The 20,345-nt window shown below is 49.5% G+C and overlaps 1 protein-coding gene across 2 annotated transcripts; it reads right to left on the bottom strand.

The window, feature by feature from the left end:
* Positions 1–472: 472 nt before the first annotated feature.
* LOC149435328 (protein phosphatase 1 regulatory subunit 35-like) lies at positions 473–19,034 on the bottom strand. Of its 2 annotated transcripts, none has more exons than XM_089662781.1 (5): positions 18,838–19,034; positions 11,222–11,396; positions 7,971–8,175; positions 7,772–7,884; positions 473–772 (listed from the first exon to the last, which is right to left on the bottom strand). In XM_089662781.1, the coding sequence occupies exons 2-5, from the start codon at positions 11,393–11,395 to the stop codon at positions 593–595; spliced, it is 672 nt and encodes a 223-aa protein (XP_089518907.1). In that variant the 5' UTR covers position 11,396; positions 18,838–19,034; the 3' UTR covers positions 473–592. The 2 variants fall into 2 exon arrangements, with proteins under 2 accessions (XP_089518907.1, XP_089518906.1); XM_089662780.1 differs by having other exon boundaries at positions 18,859–19,033.
* Positions 19,035–20,345: the final 1,311 nt, after the last annotated feature.

The following is a 20,345-nucleotide window of genomic DNA, read 5'->3' as shown; positions in this document are numbered from 1 at the left end:
TCAACGTTATCATTGTGTTTTCCCATCTCATTGAGTTTCATTTTTAGCAAAACACCGTTCCCATATTATTTTGTTTTTTTGCACTTAAACCCTTTCAGTTCTCATTGGACCCGTAATGGGTTCAAATGCCAGAAGTGTCATGTGATTGGCTGTCACAGCGATCCCATGATCATAGCCTGGCCTACTATGTGACCAGGAGTGGTTGGTGATAGTGCTGGACATGTAATTGAGAGCAGTCCCAGCCCAGAATAGAGGGGCAGATATGCATGGCCATACAGAATACGGTCCACATCCATATGTATGGGCCAGGGGCAAGACAATAAAGAGTACTGAGTTTTTAGATGAGAAAGCACCAAAATGAAGCTTTTTTTTTTTTTGGAGCAGCCAATCAACCGGCCTCTCTTGACAATTTCTAGAAGCAGGCACCTCTTCCTAGAGCCTCTGACCTTCCAGGAATGACAGGACACAAATCTCATCTCAGTTTCTCTTTAATAGTTTAAAAAAAAAAAAATTATAAATAACTTTATTAATAAAAATAGTCAATACAAAACTGTACAAAGCATTGGCAGCCCTCCGTGAATGGTGGTCAATGCTAGGACGCCCATTCCCCCAGCTTATGGAACATGGTGAACGCAGTATGTGGAGGTCGGGTGCGGGACTTCAAGGTTAAGGGTGGCAGTCCTTCTACACTCAGGTGTGGAGTCTCCGTAAATCGCTCGGCGGCATCAGAAAAGGCAAAGATGTCTGGGCCATCCACTGCAGGGACCTGCAACTGAGGGAGGAAAGTGACACAGATAGATCAGGACATGTGACTGGAGTGGTGGAGGTGCTCTGCCAGCCAGGAAATAGAGAGCCTCTGTACAACAGGAAGAGGACATTTCCTCATCATTCTTACCATAAAATCCTTTTCTCTACATATATTGAAGGAAACAGATGTTGAGCAATTGGTTATAGCGCCACCCACAGGAGTGAGATACTAGATACAAACGATCAACTTGTAGACCCAGTTGTCTGAGACATGTGAAAACTACAGACCTGCCAAATCCAGAGGACGACCCCGACCTGACACCCTTCCCTCCTTGGTGAACTAGGCAGATTTGGGTTGTCAGGAGTGCTTTGAGCCCAAGGAGATGGAAGGCTTGGAGGACTTGATGGTTTTGTTGAATGACCTAGTTGGTCATGGCCACTCCTTGCAGAAGAAGTTTTTTAAAATAAAATAAAAAAAAAAGTTACATTTAGGGTAACGCCATTTTTCCAGGAGTCTCAGGACAGCACCTTGAGAGAGCCAAGGAAACACCTAAATCCAGAATAAAAATGCAGCCTCCCAACACCAGCCTCAGTTCATGACTTAGCACCTCAGGTCACCTGGCCTCAGTTCATGACTTAGCACCTCAGGTCACCTGGCCTCAGTTCATGACTTAGCACCTCAGGTCACCTGGCCTCAGTTCATGACTTAGCACCTCAGGTCACCTGGCCTCAGTTCATGACTTAGCACCTCAGGTCACCTGGCCTCAGTTCATGACTTAGCACCTCAGGTCACCTGGCCTCAGTTCATGACTTAGCACCTCAGGTCACCTGGCCTCAGTTCATGACTTAGCACCTCAGGTCACCTGGCCTCAGTTCATGACTTAGCACCTCAGGTCACCTGGGGAGAGAATACAAGACATAAGAAAAACCCTTACCTTATAACCAAATGCTACATGAGGGTGGGTAACTGGCACTGTCCCGAAAGACTCCTGGAAAAGGCGTTACTGTAACTTTGCTTTTTCCCCACCCCATCTTTCAGGACAGCACCTTGATAGGATACGCGAGCACTCACCCCTAGGGCAGGACCACCGCTTGCAGAACCTTGCATCCAAAGGCCTGCTCCTCTACCAAGACCAGGTCAAGTCTGTAATGCTTAACAAAAGGTGTTACAATTGAACCAGGTAGCAGCCCTACATATCTGTCTTGGGGTCGCACCAGCCATCTCAGCGTACGTGGGCGCCATGGCCCAGGTTGAGTGCACCACAATACCCTCCGGAACTTCCAGACCCTCAGATATACCTAATTGCCAGTCTCAACCACTTAGCTAAGGTGCTCCTAGAAGCTTTACAACCCCTCCTGAAAATGATACAAAAAGGGGAATCTGACTTCCTGATCCCTTCAATCCTATCTAAATAAAGAGAAAACACATCTTCTAACATCCAACATGTGATATTTCCTTTCTTGGTCACGCGAGGGGTTAGCATAAAAAGGTAAAGTAATTTCTCAGCCTCGATGTAAAATGAGGCAATCTTGGGTAAGAAGGCCAGGTCCATCCTCAACATTACTCTATCCGCAAAAATTTGGGGGAAGGGGGCCCTAACCGATAGGGCTTCCAACTCCCTCTCCTCGCTGTAGTAACCTCTACCAGGAATACGGTCTTGAGTGTCAGGATTGTGAGGGAACTTGAATCCAGAGGTTCAAACGGTGGGCCTGTCAGTACATCAAGCACTGTCGTCAGGTTCCACTTTGGAAAGGGCCTCTCTTACTGGCTTTTGTAAGATCAAGGATTTAAAGAATCTTGCCACCAGCTCATCCCTGGCTAAGGGAGACTCCAGGAATACACTAAGCGCCAACAGTTGGCCTTTCAGCGTACTCACCGCTAGCCACTTGTCGGCCCCCGCCTGCAAGAATTCCAGGACTGAAATTAAGCTTTATGCTTCCGAGGAAGTCTGAGCACACCATCTGTGAAGAGCTTCCAGACCTTTTTTTTTTTTTAAAAAGGGGGAGGAGGGTAGATAGAATGTGTCTCCTCTTTAGGAGGGTGGACACTACCCTAGCTGAAAACCCCTTGCTCCTCAGCAGCTATTCCTCAGAAACCAGGCCGCTAAGTTCCATCTGTCTACCTGGGGAGGACAAAAGGACCAGACCTTAAGAAAGAAAGTCCTCTCAGCACAGCAATATCCAAGGAGGGTAGACTGCTAGGACCGCGAGGGCCAAAAACCAAGCCCTTTGGGCCTGTGCAAGGCTATCAGGATCATGGAAGTTCGGATCTGAATTTCCTCAGAACTGCTGGCAATAAGGAGACTGGGGGGGAAGAAGACGCAACACAGGGGAAAGTCCCACCGCTGTACTAGTGAATCCACTGCCAAACACTCTGTCCCAACAGTTAGGGAGAAGACCGGGACTTTGGTATTCTGGCCTGATGCAGAAAAAAAAAAAGTTTATGAATGGGGACCCCCACGATGGCTTGGTAGATCTCCCAACTGAGCACCCATTTCAATTCCCTCAGCTGCCTTCTGCTGAAAAAGTCTGCCACTTCAGATCTCCCTTCAGGTGGGCAGCAGATAAGGCGGCTACATTGGTCTTGGCCCAGGTCAGCAGTTCCGAGGCCAGGGACCACAGTCTTGTTTCGAGTCCCTCCCTGTATGTTGACATACACCACAATGGAGGAGTTGTCGGAAAAAACCCCCACAGGTTGTCCCCATAGCTGCTCTGGAAGGCCACAAGGGCCCGCATACCACTTGGAGAGCTTTCCAGTTTGAGGATCTGTCCCCCCTCTTCTGGTAGCCAAGAACCCTGCGCCACGGACCCCTCTAGGTGCACTCCCCAACCTCTGGTGCTTACATCCGTTGCAACTTCCCTGGAGATGGGCAAAACTCACAACAGTCCCTGAGCCAAATTGGCTGATCTCCTCCACGACTAGAGGGTCCTCTTCACCGGGGGGCGGGTACTTGTACCAAAGAGTCCAAAGGCTCCCACCGGCGATCTCAGACATCCAGAATGAACAGCTTGAGGGGCTGCAAATACAAACCTGTCCACTGTAGCGCTGGGATGGACGAGGTTAGCAGGCCCAACACCGACATGGACTCTTAGGGACACAGTCTGGTTCCCTAGCAGCTGCCCGATTCCCCTGTCCAACTTCAGAAACTTTTCTACCCTAGGAGAAAATCCTAAAGGGTGGAATCCAGTTTGTAGCCTAGGTACACCATCCTTTGGGCCGGGACCAAATTTGGCTTGGCTAAGTTCATTAGCCAACCTAAGCTCTCCAGGTGTCTCATCACCAAAGTTGTGTCCCATGGCAGCTGTTCCTCTGAGTCTGCAAACAATAGGTCATCCAGGTAAGCCACCATTGAGACTCCCCTTAGACACAGAGATACCAGGGCCTCGGCCATGATCTTTGTGAAAACCCTTGGCGAGGAGGAAAGCCCAAAAGGGCAAGGCTTGGAACTGCAAGTGAAGGATTCCCCTGGGGGCCCGTACCGCTAACCTGAGGAATTTCTGAAAAGCATCCGCAATTGGAACGTGTAGGTAGGTGTCCCTTAGGTCTATTGAGGCCAGAAAGCAGTTGGGAGGAAGAAGAGACCTGCCCGAGAAAATGTAATCCATACGGAATCTCTTGTATTTTATGGTCTCACTCAAGGGCCTGAGGTTCAGTATGAGCCTGTACTTCCCTGAGGGCTTTCTGACCCCAAAGACATGGGAATAGAAACCCCGGCCGATCTCTGTGGAAGGGACCCTGATGACAACACTCTGCTCTTCCAATTCCTGCAAAGAAGCGAGCAGGGCCGAAGCCTTCTCTGCACATCTTGGGAGCTCGGTCACCAACAGCCTCTGTGGTGGTGGTCTCCGGAATTCCAGGGAGGTACCCCCTTTTCACTATACCCAGCATGAAGGGACTGGAGGACACCGCTTCTCACTGTGGGATGAAGACCCCCCCAATCTTCCTCCCACCGGGGGAACACCGTTATTGCAAATTTTTTTGTGGCTACACAGGAGGGCGGGGGAAATTAAATAATAATTTGCTCTTCCCCTGCCCCTTCCTTTCTACCCCAGGGCCTTTTCTGTACTTCTGGCCTGATGGCTTGTCCCCGCTTCTGGGGAATGAGATTCCCCTTTTGCCCCACAGTTGGAGCTTTTTCTTAAGGGGAAAGGCTTTTTTCCTGTCTGTGGTGCAATCCACCACTGTCTTGAGACCCGGGCCGAAAAGAAAACCCCCTGTGCAGGGAATGCCACAAAGTCTAACCTTGGAGGTGACGTCTCCCTGCCATGTCTTATGCTTCTTAGAGATACGAAGAGTATCCTCATCCTAAAGGTTTTCCTTCACAGACTTAAATACCAAGACCAGTTTTTTCTTCTAAATGATGGCTAGGCCAACATCGCCTCAACGCCTGCAGACAAGGTCGGTACAGGGAGTGCAGATGCATCCAAGACCACAGCTTCATCCTCCTCAATGTCAGCTGCCTCAGACAGGGAAGGGGGAGGTAGAGTATGCTTTCTGGAGGGTCTGTGGGAAAAGGCCCCCTCAATACATGAAACTAAGCCATCCATAGCAATGGAAAAGACTTCTAGGGGCATAAGATCATCCGGGGCCCCAGTGTCCAACGCAGAACCGAACATTTGGGACAAAGTGACAGACGCATAGGAGACACACGGCGGTGGAAGGTGTCCACACAGGGAAGTCCACAACTCTCACGAACTAAGGGAGACCCTTTACCCAACAGCTTCACAGAAAGGGAGCCAGCGGATCGCACAGTCATGTCAGCCACAACCGAGGCAACACCTGCACCAACTAAGGCTGTGCAACAAAAGGAGGGGAGCCCCAGAAGAGCCCCAGGTAGGTCCACAAACAGAGGCGTAACTAGAACTTTCAGGGCCCTGATGCAAAAAACCATGAAGAGCCACCCCAACCCATTCATTCCGAGACTCTTCCCTCTGGGCCCTGGATCCCAGAGCTCTTTAATCCTGTTGTGGGACCTTTATTACGGTCCTGCAGTGGGACCCTTTCACATGGTTCTGCAGCAGGCCCCCTTTTTGTGGTCTTGGGGTCCCCCCCCCACCAGGGCCTGGTCACAAGTGCAACCATTACAACCCTGGTAGTTCCACCACTAGACGGAATGCCCTGTAGTGCGCCTTCGGGACAGGCGGAATGCTTTGCAACACAGCACCTTCCTTCCCTCACACAGCTGGGTGCAGGACTGTAGGGGGAGGCAGAGAGCACAGCACTCAGGAAGATACATCTCCCGCTTTTGCCTTCACTTTGCTGAGAGTTTACTGTCTGACCAAGCTTGCTAATGCAACCCCTGCAACCCCTGTAGCTACCCCACTGTCCACAAGCCTAGCAGAGACAATTGCATCCATCAGTGAGCCTAGACCTCAAAAAACTGCCCCCTCCATGTGCCAGTGCTTACAGAACAGCAAAACAGTATGATGGCAATGATCTCCAGACAGGAGTAGTCCTCAAAATCCACAGCCTCAGGGGGAACCCAGCCAGTGGTGCCACTACAAGCCCAGTGCAGGCGCTACATAGGACAATGGCAGGTGCAAGCCTCAGAGCAAGCACAGGTGGCCAGGATAGGTGGACCTCTCCCCCAGTACCACACTTTCCACAGGAGTCCCCTGGATAACATCCTCTTGTGCAGTGAAGCCAGGACCTTGAGTGAGATGGCCAGGACCAGGCTGCTGCTGCCTGTGGAGGGACACTAACTGGGGGTCAGAAAGATCTCAGTTTTCTGTGTGTGGGACTGTCGCAGCCAAACCTGCTGTCACAGGTAACTGCTTGAACTCAATGGCAGGTCTGGGTGGACTACAGGATCTATATACATGCACATTGTCACTCAGCAGCAGGGACCACCCTTAGACAGTTTGTGTTCGTACCTAGCATCCTACTCTTGCAGGTGGCACTATAACCCAGATCTACAGATATTCACTGTGACTGGGCATCCTCCAGCCAGGAAATGAGGTGGGCTCTATAGGACACGCTGCAGTTTCTAATACCGGTCATTCCAATGCTATTCCTTAACATATGAGATTAACCTCTTCCCGTCCGGCCCGTGTATATAAACGGCCGAAAGGGAGCAGTGCAGGGGCGGGTTGCCGTTTATAAACATCCTCCCACATTCCCTGCCTGTGCGCGCTCCCTGGGAGTGCGAGGTCCCGATCATGTGATCACTGATTGGCCAATCAGTGATCACATGAATAGTAGTAAGCAAGATGTCACTCCCTGACATCATTTCTTACTACATGTGAATGATCACAGAGGTCACATGGTACAGGGCTATTCACAACAGCCTTGTACCATGTGACAAGCTGTGACCAATCACAGCTCACACAGTATCTCTCAATGGCTGTAAGAATGCAGCCAGAGAGAAGGAGAAATTATTGCTTTTACAGCCTTTATGGGTGTAACAGCAATCAGTAAAAAAAAAAAAAAAAAAAAATCCCAGTGGCGAATAAAAACCACCAAAATAAAGTTTTATCTGTCTCAAAAAAAAAAAAAAAAAATCATATGGGTAGTGTTGCATGACCGCGCAATTGTCATTCAAAATGTCATCGCACTGAGAGCTGGAAATTGGCCTGGACAGGAAGGGGGTGAAAGTGTCCGGACCTGAAGGGGTTAAGAAGAGGTATACCTTTCCTCTCATCGCACAATCAGTCCCTGTAATGAAATATGAAGCAGCAAACCGCAGGCATCCCCTCAGCCAAGCAACAACCAAAAACTCCATAATGATTGCAATTAAAAGGAGTACGCCATATTCTAGGCCATAGACTGCCTGAATTTGGCCAAGAGATCTGCGTGGAAGTCAAGGACAAGCAGTGGGCCAATAACAGGGGCAGCAAAAGGATTCTGGGAAATCCTGTCTATAACTGGGTACCGTTGCCATGGCTGCCCAAAACCAAAATGGTCATTGCGGGTTTTTTTTGGGTGGAGTTTGTTAAATAGAAGGCTTCTGTTGCCTTCACCCCACAACCACAGAAGCTGTATAAAAGGTGGAGTCTGGGTGCATTGACGTGATAGGGTGCTCACCTCTCTGTGCTCGGCCTTCCTCTGCCGGGCAGTCAGTCTTTGGAGATGTTCACTCGGCGGCTCCACACTCACCAGACCCCGGTACAGGTTCTGCTCCCGACACATGTTCAGGGCTGGAGGAAGAAAAAAAAAAATGGATATCAGAGAAACGCAGGACTCCTCCCACTCCACCAGCCAATCATTTCACCTCTTCCCTCACCTCTGGAGGCCTCGCTCTCCACACTGCGCTTCACTCGATAGGATCGCCCCAGCTCGCTCAGCACTGCACTCTCAGTATCAAACTCCCTCCGTGCCTGGACCCGCACTTCCTGCTTCAACACCTCGCTGCTGTGTATTCTGGGAGCCGCAAGGGAACCTGGGAAAGCGGCCTCCTCTGATGCCTCTTCATCTACGTCGAAGCGAACCTGGGGATGATAGTTAATAAGAATAAATGATCAAGTATTATGTATAAATGGAAAAAGAAAATAAAAAAAAAAAAAAAAAAAGTTTGTGTGTTATTTATTATTTTTAATAAATCTGAATAATAAATCCTAAAAATACAATATATAATAGAAATGAAAAACAGAAATAAATTACTAATAAAATAATGTAATGATAAAATAAAAAATGATATAAAAAGAAATAAATTATAAAAAAAATAAAACAAATAAAATTAATTCTAAAATAAATAAAATATATAATTAGTAAAAAATAGAAAGTTAATTACTAATAAAAAGACAACATAAATAATAAAATAATATTTCTTGACCTTCACATTGCTATGTCTTATTTTGTACTATACAGTGGGGATGGAAAGTTTGGGCACCCCAGCTAAAAATTTGTATTAATGTGCATAAAGAAGCCAAGGAAAGATGGAAAAATCTCCAAAAGGCATCAAATTACAGATTAGACATTCTTATAATATGTCAACAAAAGTTAGATTTTATTTCCATCATTTACACTTTTAAAATAACAGAAAACAAAAAAATGGCGTCTGCAAAAGTTTGGGCACCCTGCAGAATTTATAGCATGCACTGCCCCCTTTGCCAAGCTGAGACCTGCCAGTGTCATGGATTGTTCTCAATCATCGTCTGGGAAGACCAGATGATGTCAATCTCAAAGGTTTTAAATGCCCCGACTCATCTGACCTTGCCCCAACAATCAGCACCATGGGTTCTTCTAAGCAGTTGTCTAGAAAACTGAAACTGAAAATAGTTGACGCTCACAAAGCTGGAGAAGGCTATAAGAAGATAGCAAAGTGTTTTCAGATGTCAATATCCTCTGTTCGGAATGCAATTAAGAAATGGCAGTCATCAGGAACAGTGGAAGTTAAAGCAAGATCTGGAAGACCAAGAAAAATATCAGACAGAACAGCTCGCAGGATTGTGAGAAAAACAATTCAAAACCCACGTTTGACTGCACGATCCCTCCAGAAAGATCTGGCAGACACTGGAGTTGTGGTCACTATTCCACTATAAAGAGATACTTGTACAAATATGGTCTTCATGGAAGAGCCTTCAGAAGAAAACCTCTTCTACGTCCTCACCACAAAAATCATCGTTTGAACTTTGCAAATGAACATATAGACAAGCCTGATGCATTTTGGAAACAAGTTCTGTGGACCGATGAGGTTAAAATTGAACTTTTTGGCCGGAATGAGCAAAGGTACGTTTGGAGAAGAAGGGGCACAGAATTTAATGAAAAGAACCTCTGTCCAACTGTGAAGCATGGGGTTGGATCAATCATGCTTTGGGGTTGTGTTGCAGCCAGTGGCACAGGGAACATCTCACGAGTAGAAGGAAAAATGGATTCAATAAAATTTCAGCAAATTTTGGATGGTAACTTGATGCCATCTGTGAAAAAGCTGAAGTTAAAGAGAGGATGGCTTCTACAAATGGATAATGATCCTAAACACACCTCGAAATCCACGGGGGATTACATCAAGAGGCGTAAACTGAAGGTTTTGCCATGGCCTTCACAATCTCCTGACCTCAACATCATTGAAAATCTATGGATAGACCTTAAAAGAGCCGTGCGTGACAGACAGCCCAGAAATCTCAAAGAACTGGAAGACTTTTGTAAGGAAGAATGGGCAAAGATACCTCAAAAAGACTCTTGGCTGGCTACAAAAAGCGTTTACAAGCTGTGATACTTGCCAAAGGGGGCAGTACAAGATATTAACTCTGCAGGGTGCCCAAACTTTTGCAGACGCCATTTTTTTGTTTTCTGTTATTTTGAAAGTGTAAATTATGGAAATAAAATCTAACTTTTGTTGACATATAAGAATGTCTAATCTGTAATTTGATGTCTTTTGGAGATTTTTCCATCTTTCCTTGGCCTCTTTATGCACATTAATACAAATTTTAGCTGGGGTGCCCAAACTTTCCATCCCCACTGTACATTTTTGGTATCTGCCATCTGGCTCTGTATGTGTGAGATCACACACACACACACACACACACACACACACACACACACACACACACACACACACTTTGTTAACCTCCCTAGTGGTATGGTGTCAATATTTCGGTGCTCAAAGCGGTACATTTTTTGCATGGAAAAAATTTTTTGTTTTTTTATAAATTGTCGGCCTGTCATTTTTAGGAATAACTCACTGAAATCTGTCCGAACAAGAGTCTAGTAAACATCCCGGGGATGATAAAATTTTAAACCATAAATTTATTAAATAATCATAAAAAATATAATAAAATGTAATTCAATAATATAATCAAACCAAAAACCCTGAAATGTGAAATAGAGCGCCAAGTTCGCACATCGCTGAGCTCAGTCGCAGAATCGTTTTCAGTGTCTGATGATGAATTTCCCCCACCAATCATTATCACTCAATTCTGCAAGTGGTTCTGATTTACTATCGCTGTTCTCTAGCCGGTCTAAAACCGCGTCTGACCTAAAGGGACGCTTTTTGGACGCCATGGACGTTTCTCAGTTTCCAGGCAGAAAGAACAGTAAAAATGCAGGCAGGGCGCCGGACAAAGCACTCGGGACAAAATGTATGTGAAATGGTTTGATACAGGAATAGAATACTATGCGATTTTAGTGTATTGAGTGAATGACACGCTTTCACATTTTTAAATTTCCCGCCAGTTCCATCCCCTGTACGTCCTGACATCGCAGGGACTGGAACCCGGAATCGGCCGGGGACGCTGCAGGGGGGAAAATTGCGGGAGCGCAGGACAAGGTATGTGATCGAGGGATCCCGGAGCAACACTGCAAGGTAATCCCGGGTGTAGCTCGGGGGAGGGGGGGGGGTTACCGCTGTTGGCACTGATAATTAACCCCGAGCTGCACTTGGGAATACCGCCAGGGGGGTTAAAGAAAAAATTTATAAAATAAAAAAAATTAAAAAATCATAAAATGTAAAAGCAATCCTATTATTATGGTGGTGATTGAGAACAATATAAATTGTACCCTCATTGGAGTTCTGCTTTACCAAGTTTGTGGCCTCACCTGCCGTGGTCCCTTCTTCCTCCCGGAGGGCTCTCTGCGCAATATCCCGCCTCCTTTGTCTGGTGTCAGGGAGATGTCCAGCAGTGGGTGAGCCTGTGCCAGATCGGGGGCCAGTGAGAGGGGCTGAGGGGCCCGGTGAGCCGGAACAGCGCTGTCTTCTTCACATGCCGACATCCTGTGAAAGGAAAGAGAATTGGAAGACTCATTTGATGGAGATGACAGAAGAGAAGACTCTGTTTTTGCTCTCCGATCCGCCATGTTGGTCATGAGCTTCCCCAAGGAATCAGTCCTGGTTCTATGAAGCATCCTAGTCCAACAGTAAGGCTGTACCCAGGGTCTCAAATTCTGCCCAAATCGGAGCCTCGCCTATGAAAGGTTAGAATTTCAGTGGACAGAAATGATGTCCAACAATTAAATGGCAGAGGTGGGACTGAATCCTGACTCAGGCAGAAGTCTACGATGGTGTCATCCCAGGTCCAATGGGGTTGGTGACAGCCTGGACTCAATGGAGATAAATGTGGATGGAGGGGGGGCAGGGCTAACCTTGACTTAGAACACACGATGGCAGACAGAGAGACTCTTCAACCCTGTATAAGCCAACTGGGCCTCAGTGGCGGAAGGGGTGATTCAGCATCCAGAGCTCTGACTCCCAGCTCCGGGGTTTGCCTCAGGTGAAGTATGGTGCACAGCCAAGTCCATAATACTGGAGGGGCCATTCTCCAGAGACTCTCATCCAGCGAATCACCTATGGTGTCACTCTTAATGAATTGGTGCGGTTACCTCCCAGGTGGTCAGGAAATAAACAGCTGTGCTTGGTCAGTGGTGTGACATGACGTCCCAAACATACCGGACCTGACGTTTTCTGGAAAGACGCGATTGACTTGTCCCTTCATGTGTGCGACGTACGCCAGACCGAGGGGACCTACGCCAGACCGAGGGGACCTACGCCAGACCGAGGGGACCTACGCCAGTCCGAGGGGACGTACAGTTGTGTTCAAAATATTAGCAGTGTGTTGAAAAAAGTGACTAAAGCTGAAAATCCTAATAGCTTTTATTTCCATCCACACAAATGCATTGGGAACAGGACACATTCCATTCCAAATCACAACATGAAGAAAAATACATCAAATTTGTGTTGTTCCTCTAAAAAAATGGAAGAAAAGTGAATATTAGATGGTTCAAAAAAAAAAAAAAAAAAAAAAAAAAAAAAAAAAATCGCAGTGTTTGTATTCTTTACAAACTCAAACATTCACTATATACAGTGGGGCAAAAAAGTATTTAGTCCCCACCAATTGTACAAGTTCTCCCACTTACAGAGATGAGAGAGGCCTGTAATTGGCATCATAGGGAGACCTCAACTATGAGAGACAAAATGAGAAAACAAATCCAGACAATCTCATTGGCTGATCTGGAAAGAATTTATTTGCAAATTATGGTGGAAAATAAGTATTTGGTGAATATGAAAAGTTCATGTCAATACTTTGTTATATATCCTTTGTTGGCAATGACAGAGGTCAGACGTTTCCTGGAAGTCTTCACAAGGTTGGCACACACTGTTGCTGGTATGTTGGCCCATCCTCCATGCAGATCTCCTCCTCCATGCAGATCTCCTCTAGAGCAGTGATGTTTTGGGGCTGTCGCTGGGCAACACGGACTTTCAACTCCCTCCAAAGGTTTTCTATGGGGTTGAGATCTGGAGACTGGCTAGGCCACTCCAGGACCTTGAAATGCTTCTTACGAAGCCACTCCTTCGTTGCCCGGGCAGTATGTTTGGGATCATTGTCATGTTGGAAGACCCAGCCACGTTTCATCTTCAATGCCCTTGCTGATGGAAGGAGGTTTGCACTCAAAATCTCACGATACATGGCCCCATTCATTCTGTCCTGTACATGGATCAGTCGGCCTGGTCCCTTTGCGGAGAAACAGCCCCAAAGCATGATGTTGCCACCCCCATGCTTCACAGTAGGTATGGTGTTCTTTGGATACAACTCAGCATTCTCTCTTCTCCAAACACGATGAGTTGTGTTTCTACCAAACAGTTCTATTTTGGTTTCATCTGACCATATGACATTCTCCCAATCCTCTTCTGGATCATCCAAATGCTCTCTAGCAAACTTCAGAAGGGCCCCGGACATGTACTGGCTTTAGCAGGGGGACACGTCTGGCACTGCAGGATCTGAGTCCCTGGCGGCGTAGTGTGTTACTGATGGTAGCCTTTGTTACGTTGGTCCCAGCTCTCTGCAGGTCATTCACTAGGTCCCCCCGTGTGGTCCTGGGATTTTTGCTCACCGTTCTTGTGATCATTTTGACCCCACGGGGTGAGATCTTGCGTGGAGCCCCAGATGGAGGGAGATTATCAGTGGTCTTGTATGTCTCCCATTTTCTAATTATTGCTCCCACAGTTGATTTGTTCACACCAAGCTGCTTGCCTATTGCAGATTCAGTCTTCCCAGCCTGGTGCAGGTCTACAATTTTGTTTCTGGTGTCCTTCGACAGCTCTTTGGTCTTCACCATAGTGGAGTTTGGAGTGTGACTGTTTGAGGTTGTGGACAGGTGTCTTTTATACTGATAACAAGTTCAAACAGGTGCCATTGATACAGGTAATGAGTGCAGGACAGAGGAGCCTCTTATAGAAGAAGGTCCAGGTCTGTGAGAGCCAGAAATCTTGCTTGTTTGTAGGGGACCAAATACTTATTTTCCACCATAATTTGCAAATAAATTCTTTCCAGATCAGCCAATGAGATTGTCTGGATTTGTTTTCTCATTTTGTCTCTCATAGTTGAGGTCTCCCTATGATGCCAATTACAGGCCTCTCTCATCTCTGTAAGTGGGAGAACTTGTACCATTGATGGTGACTAAATACTTTTTTGCCCCACTGTAAACTGAGAAATGTTTGAAGATTTTGCTTTCCTTTGAATGACTTCATGAATATTTGGTTGTAGTCGCACTGTTTCTGAGAACTGCTGTACATCTGTGTTGCATGGAGTCCCCCAACTTCTGGCCCCTGTGATCAGGTATTCCAGCCCAGGATGATTGGACCACATTCCACAGTTCTTCTCTATTTCTTGGTTTTGCCTCAGAAACGGCATTTTTGATGTCACCCCACAAGTTTTCTATTGGATGAAGATCCGGGGATTGGGCTGGCCAATCCATAACGTCCATCTTGTTGGTCTGGAACCAAGATGTTGCACGTTTACTGGTGTGTTTGGGGTCGTTGTCTTGTTGGAACACCCATTTCAAGGGCATTTCCTCTTCAGCATAAGGCAGCATGACCTCTTCAAGTATTCTGATGGATTCAAACTGATCCATGATCCCTGGTATGCGATAAATAGGCCCAACACCGTAGTATGAGAAACATCCCCATATCATGATGCTTGCACCACCATGCTTCACAGTCTTCACAGTGTACTGTGGATGAATTCAGTGTTTGGGGGTCGTCTGACAAACTGTCTCCGCCCACTAGACCCAAAAAGAACAATCTTACTTTCATCCGTCCACAAAATGTTGGGTCATTTCTCTTTAGGCCGGTCAATGTGCTCTTTGGCAGATTGTAACCTCTTCAGCACACGTCTTTTTCCCAACAGTGGGACTTTGCGGGGACTTCTTGCAGATAGCTTGGCTTCACATCGGCGTCTTCTAATTGTAACAGTCCTCACAGGGAACGTCACACCTTCTTTCATCTTCCTGGAGCTGATTGTTGGCTGAGTCCTCACAGGGAACGTCACACCTTCTTTCATCTTCCTGGAGCTGATTGTTGGCTGAGTCCTCACAGGGAAGTTCAGTCATCATTTGTTAGACGCATTTCTGCTGAATTTGTTGTTGTATTGTAACACTGAGAGACAGAATACATCAGACATTCGATTTTTAGACCGATCATTTCTGTGTGAGGGGCAAACATTCAACATCAGCCGGGGAGCAAATACACATTACCTTCACTGTATATGAAAGCGCTAGGACATACACTATTTTACCAAAAGTATTGGCCCCGCCCCCCAAATCATGTGATTCAGGGGTTCCAATCCCCTCCATATCATGCGATTCAGGTTTTCCAATCCCCTCTATATCATGTGATTCAGGTGTTCCAATCCCCTCCAATCATGTGATTCAGGTGTTCCAATCCCCTCCATATCATGTGATTCAGGTGTTCCAATCCCCTCCATATCATGTGATTCAGGTGTCCCAATCCCCTCCATATCATGTGATTCAGGTGTCCCAATCCCCTCCATATCATGTGATTCAGGTGTTCCAATCCCCTCCATGGACACAGGCGTATACAATCAAGCCCCTAGGCATGCAGACGGCTTCTACAAACATTGGTGAAAGAATGGGTCGCTCTCAGGAGCTCAGTGACTCCAAGCGTGGTCCCGTGATAGGTGGCCACCTGGGCAATAAGTCCATCCGTGACATTTCCTGGCTACTAAATATTCCACGCTCAACTGTTAGTGGGATTATAACAAAGTGGAAGCAACTGGGAACAACAGCCACTCAGCCACCAAGTGGTAGGCCACGTCACATGACAGGGCGGGGTCAGCGCATGCTGAAGCGCACAGTGCGCAGAAGTCACCAACTGTCTGCAGAGTCAATAGCTAAAGACCTCCAAACTTGGTGTGACCTTCAGATGAGCCCAACAACAGTGCGTAGAGAGCTTCATGGAATGGGTTTCCATGGCCGAGCAGCTGCATCCAAACCTTCCATCACCAAGTGCAATGCAAAGCGTCAGATGCCGTGGTGTAAAGCACGCTGCCACTGGACTCTAGAGCAGAGGAGACTTGTTCTCTGGAGTAACCAATCACACTTCTCTGTCTGGTAATCCGATGGACGTGTCTGAGTTTGGCGGTTGCCAGGAGAACAATACTTACCTGACTGCATTGTGCCAAGTGTAAAGTTTGGTGGAGGGGGGATTATGGTGTGGGGTTGTTTTTCAGGGGTTGGGCTTGGCCCCCTAGTTCCAGTGAAGGGAATTTTTAAGGCGACATTTTCATGCTCCCAACTTTGTGGGAGGAGTTTGGGGATGGCCCCTTCCTGTTCCAACATGACTGCCCCCCAGTGCACAAAGCAAGGTCCATAAAGACATGGAGGAGCCAGTTTGGGGTGGAGGAACCTGACTGGTGTTGTTTCGGTTTGACCTCCAATTATATGGTTTTTGGTAAATCTAAAGAAAAATTCTCAAGAAAATTGTATAATGTATGGCCAGCCTAAGACTGGGAGACCATTGAAGGTCATGTGTGTGGAAAGGGCGGCGACCAATACTGGGGGCAATGTAGTGTATATCAGACCCCCGAGATATAGATGACCCCCCAGGACGTAGATTAGACCACCAGGGTAAAGATTGGGCCTACAGGACGTAATTGGAAACCCCGGGACAGAGATCACGCAGTCTTCCCCCCCCCCCCAGGACAGAGATCACGCAGTCTCCCCCCCCCCCCCAGGACAGAGATTACGCAGTCTCTCCTCCCCCCCCCCCCCAGGACAGAGATTACGCAGTCTCTCCTCCCCCCCCCCCCCAGGACAGAGATTACGCAGTCTCTCCTCCCCCCCCCCCCAGGACAGAGATTACGCAGTCCCTCCTCCCCCCCCCCCCAGGACAGAGATTACGCAGTCTCTCCTCCCCCCCCCCCAGGACAGAGATTACGCAGTCTCTCCCCCCCCCCAGGACAGAGATTACGCAGTCTCCCCCCCCAGGACAGAGATTACGCAGTCTCCCCCCCCCCCAGGACAGAGATTACGCAGTCTCCCCCCCCAGGACAGATTACGCAGTCTCCCCCCCCCAGGACAGAGATTACGCAGTCTCCCCCCCCCAGGACAGAGATTACGCAGTCTCCCCCCCCCAGGACAGAGATTACGCAGTCTCCCCCCCCCAGGACAGAGATTACGCAGTCTCCCCCCCCCAGGACAGAGATTACGCAGTCTCCCCCCCCCAGGACAGAGATTACGCAGTCTCCCCCCCCCAGGACAGAGATTACGCAGTCTCCCCCCCCCCAGGACAGAGATTACGCAGTCTCCCCCCCCCAGGACAGAGATTACGCAGTCTCCCCCCCCCAGGACAGAGATTACGCAGTCTCCCCCCCCCAGGACAGAGATTACGCAGTCTCCCCCCCCCAGGACAGAGATTACGCAGTCTCCCCCCCCCAGGACAGAGATTACGCAGTCTCCCCCCCCCAGGACAGAGATTACGCAGTCTCCCCCCCCCAGGACAGAGATTACGCAGTCTCCCCCCCCCCAGGACAGAGATTACGCAGTCTCCCCCCCCCAGGACAGAGATTACGCAGTCTCCCCCCCCCAGGACAGAGATTACGCAGTCTCCCCCCCCAGGACAGAGATTACGCAGTCTCCCCCCCCCAGGACAGAGATTACGCAGTCTCCCTCCCCCCCCCCAGGACAGAGATTACGCAGTCTCCCCCCCCCCCCCCCAGGACAGAGATTACGCAGTCTCCCCCCCCCCCCCCAGGACAGAGATTACGCAGTCTCCCCCCCCCCCCCCCAGGACAGAGATTACGCAGTCTCCCCCCCCCCCCCCCAGGACAGAGATTACGCAGTCTCCCCCCCCCCCCCCCCAGGACAGAGATTACGCAGTCTCCCCCCCCCCCCCCCCAGGACAGAGATTACGCAGTCTCGCCACCCCCCCCAGGACAGAGATTACGCAGTCTCCCCCCCCAGGACAGAGATTACGCAGTCTCCCCCCCCCAGGACAGAGATTACGCAGTCTCCCTCCCCCCCCCCAGGACAGAGATTACGCAGTCTCCCCCCCCCCCCCCAGGACAGAGATTACGCAGTCTCCCCCCCCCCCCCCCAGGACAGAGATTACGCAGTCTCCCCCCCCCCCCCCAGGACAGAGATTACGCAGTCTCCCCCCCCCCCCCCCCCAGGACAGAGATTACGCAGTCTCGCCACCCCCCCCAGGACAGAGATTACGCAGTCTCGCCACCCCCCCCCCCCCAGGACAGAGATTACGCAGTCTCGCCACCCCCCCCCCCCCCCCCAGGACAGAGATTACGCAGTCTCGCCACCCCCCCCCCCAGGACAGAGATTACGCAGTCTCGCCACCCCCCCCCCCAGGACAGAGATTACGCAGTCTCGCCACCCCCCCAGGACAGAGATTACGCAGTCTCCCCCCCCCCCCCAGGACAGAGATTACGCAGTCTCCCCCCCCCCAGGACAGAGATTACGCAGTCTCCCCCCCCCCAGGACAGAGATTACGCAGTCTCCCCCCCCCCAGGACAGAGATTACGCAGTCTCCCCCCCCCCAGGACAGAGATTACGCAGTCTCCCCCCCCCCCAGGACAGAGATTACGCAGTCTCCCCCCCCCCAGGACAGAGATTACGCAGTCTCCCCCCCCCCCCAGGACAGAGATTACGCAGTCTCCCCCCCCCCAGGACAGAGATTACGCAGTCTCCCCCCCCCCCCAGGACAGAGATTACGCAGTCCCCTGGGACGGGTACCGAGATAGATATCACCCCCCCCGGGACGTCTGGTTCTGGTTTCCTGACCTCCAGAGAGACAAACATGAACAGGAATATAACCAGCGATATGTATACAGATAGAATGACACTGTCACATTATAGTCTCCCCTCCCCCAGACATGACACCCCTGTACCGCACGGTACGGTAATCTCACCCCCTGTACGGTATTTCTCACCCGCTCTCCTCCTCCCGGGCCCGGCGACGTTTCTGTCACAGATTCAGCAGCTCAACACGGGCGTCTCCTTGGAAACCTCCGGCAGCCATCTTGCTCCTCCAGTAATTCCGCTTCACTCGTTTTATTTACAATTCGCCGCCATTTTGCTAATCTCAGCGCGAACAAAACAGGACGATGGATAGAATCACGTGATCCAACGACCAATCCCTATGGCCGCCTCTCAGCACTAGAGAGAAATGAAAGGTGACCCTCGCGTTGTCTGACTACGAGGGGCGGAGCCATTCTCTACTACTTTCCTGCAGGAGGAAGTCTTCGGGAAAATGGCTTCCCTCCGGTAAGGGGCGGGGACTTCTTCGCCATCTTTGTACTCTCCTGCCACATCTCTGCACGGTGTAGAAACGTGGATTACGTTTTGTTTCTTTTTATTTATTTTTTAGTCTTTTTGTTGATGTTTGACCCCTGAAAGGTTATTGAGGATGCGATGGGAGGAATATTTAACGCCCGGCTCAGATTTCTATATATAAATGAAATGCTGGACAATAACGTGTCATTAATCCACGGAGGGCCCCAGAAAGCTCAACAAAATGAATACAAATCGCTCTGAATATATCAAAATAAATGAAGTGCTGACAGATGTGTCATAAATACATCCAGGGACATGAAATATATATATTGAGTAGAATGAGTGGCGTCAGCCCCAGGGCCACTGATGGGGGGGGGGGGGGGGGGGGGGGGGTGCTGGCTGTCCTGCTGGACCAGGCCTGGGACCCATTGGGTCAGCAGAGGGGCCCAAACCTGGCAGGGGCTATCTGTATACCATAGTGGTCTCCCACGTACTCCCCACCCTCTCCCTGTGAGTTGGCACTTTGCCCTGACCAAACATGGGAACGATGACTCTCACGCCAAGTAACCCCCTCACCATGGCAATTAACCGCTCATCACCCTGGCAACCAACCACCTCTTCACCCTAGCAACCAACAACCCTGTCACCCTGCTAACCCACCACCCCATCACCCTTGCAACCCACCTCCTCATCACCCTGGCAACCAACCACCCCGACACCCTGCTTACCCACCATCCCATCACCCTTGCAACCCACCACCCTGGCAACCAACCACCCTTCCCCCTGGCAACCAACCACCCCGACACCCTGCTAACCCACCACCCCATCACCCTTGCAACCCACCACCCTGGCAACCAACCACCCTTCCCCCTGGCAACCAACCACCCCGTCACCCTGCTAACCCATCACCCTTGCAACCCAGCACCCTGGCAACCAACCACCCTTCACCCTGGCAACCAGCCACCCAGTCACCCCGCTAACCCACCACCCCTTCACCCTGGCAACCCATAACCTCGTCACCCTGGCACCGAACCACCCTTCACCATGGCAACCAACTTCCTCATCACCCTGGTAAACAACCATCCCCATGCCTGGCATCCCTGCACATTCCCACTGCACTCCCTTGCCCTGGAAGCCTGTGTGG

The sequence above is a fragment of the Staurois parvus genome, unplaced genomic scaffold (assembly GCF_062004578.1).
Source record: "Staurois parvus isolate SC_StPar_1 unplaced genomic scaffold, SC_StPar_1.0 ptg001541l, whole genome shotgun sequence".
In the NCBI taxonomy this organism is placed as follows: Eukaryota; Metazoa; Chordata; class Amphibia; order Anura; family Ranidae; genus Staurois; species Staurois parvus.
The sequence above is the reverse complement of the archived record's forward strand: the minus strand, read 5'-3'. Positions and strand labels throughout refer to the sequence as shown.

Excerpts from the sequence above, each read along its gene's own strand:
- LOC149435328 (XM_089662781.1), bottom strand. The coding sequence starts at position 11,395 with ATGTCGGCATGTGAAGAAGACAGCGCTGTTCCGGCTCACCGGGCCCCT. Across the intron at positions 7,885-7,970 it reads GGAGAGCGAGGCCTCCAGAG|CCCTGAACATGTGTCGGGAG; the intron begins GTGAGGGAAGAG and ends TTCTTCCTCCAG. Across the intron at positions 773-7,771 it reads GGAAGGCCGAGCACAGAGAG|TTGCAGGTCCCTGCAGTGGA; the intron begins GTGAGCACCCTA and ends TTCCTCCCTCAG.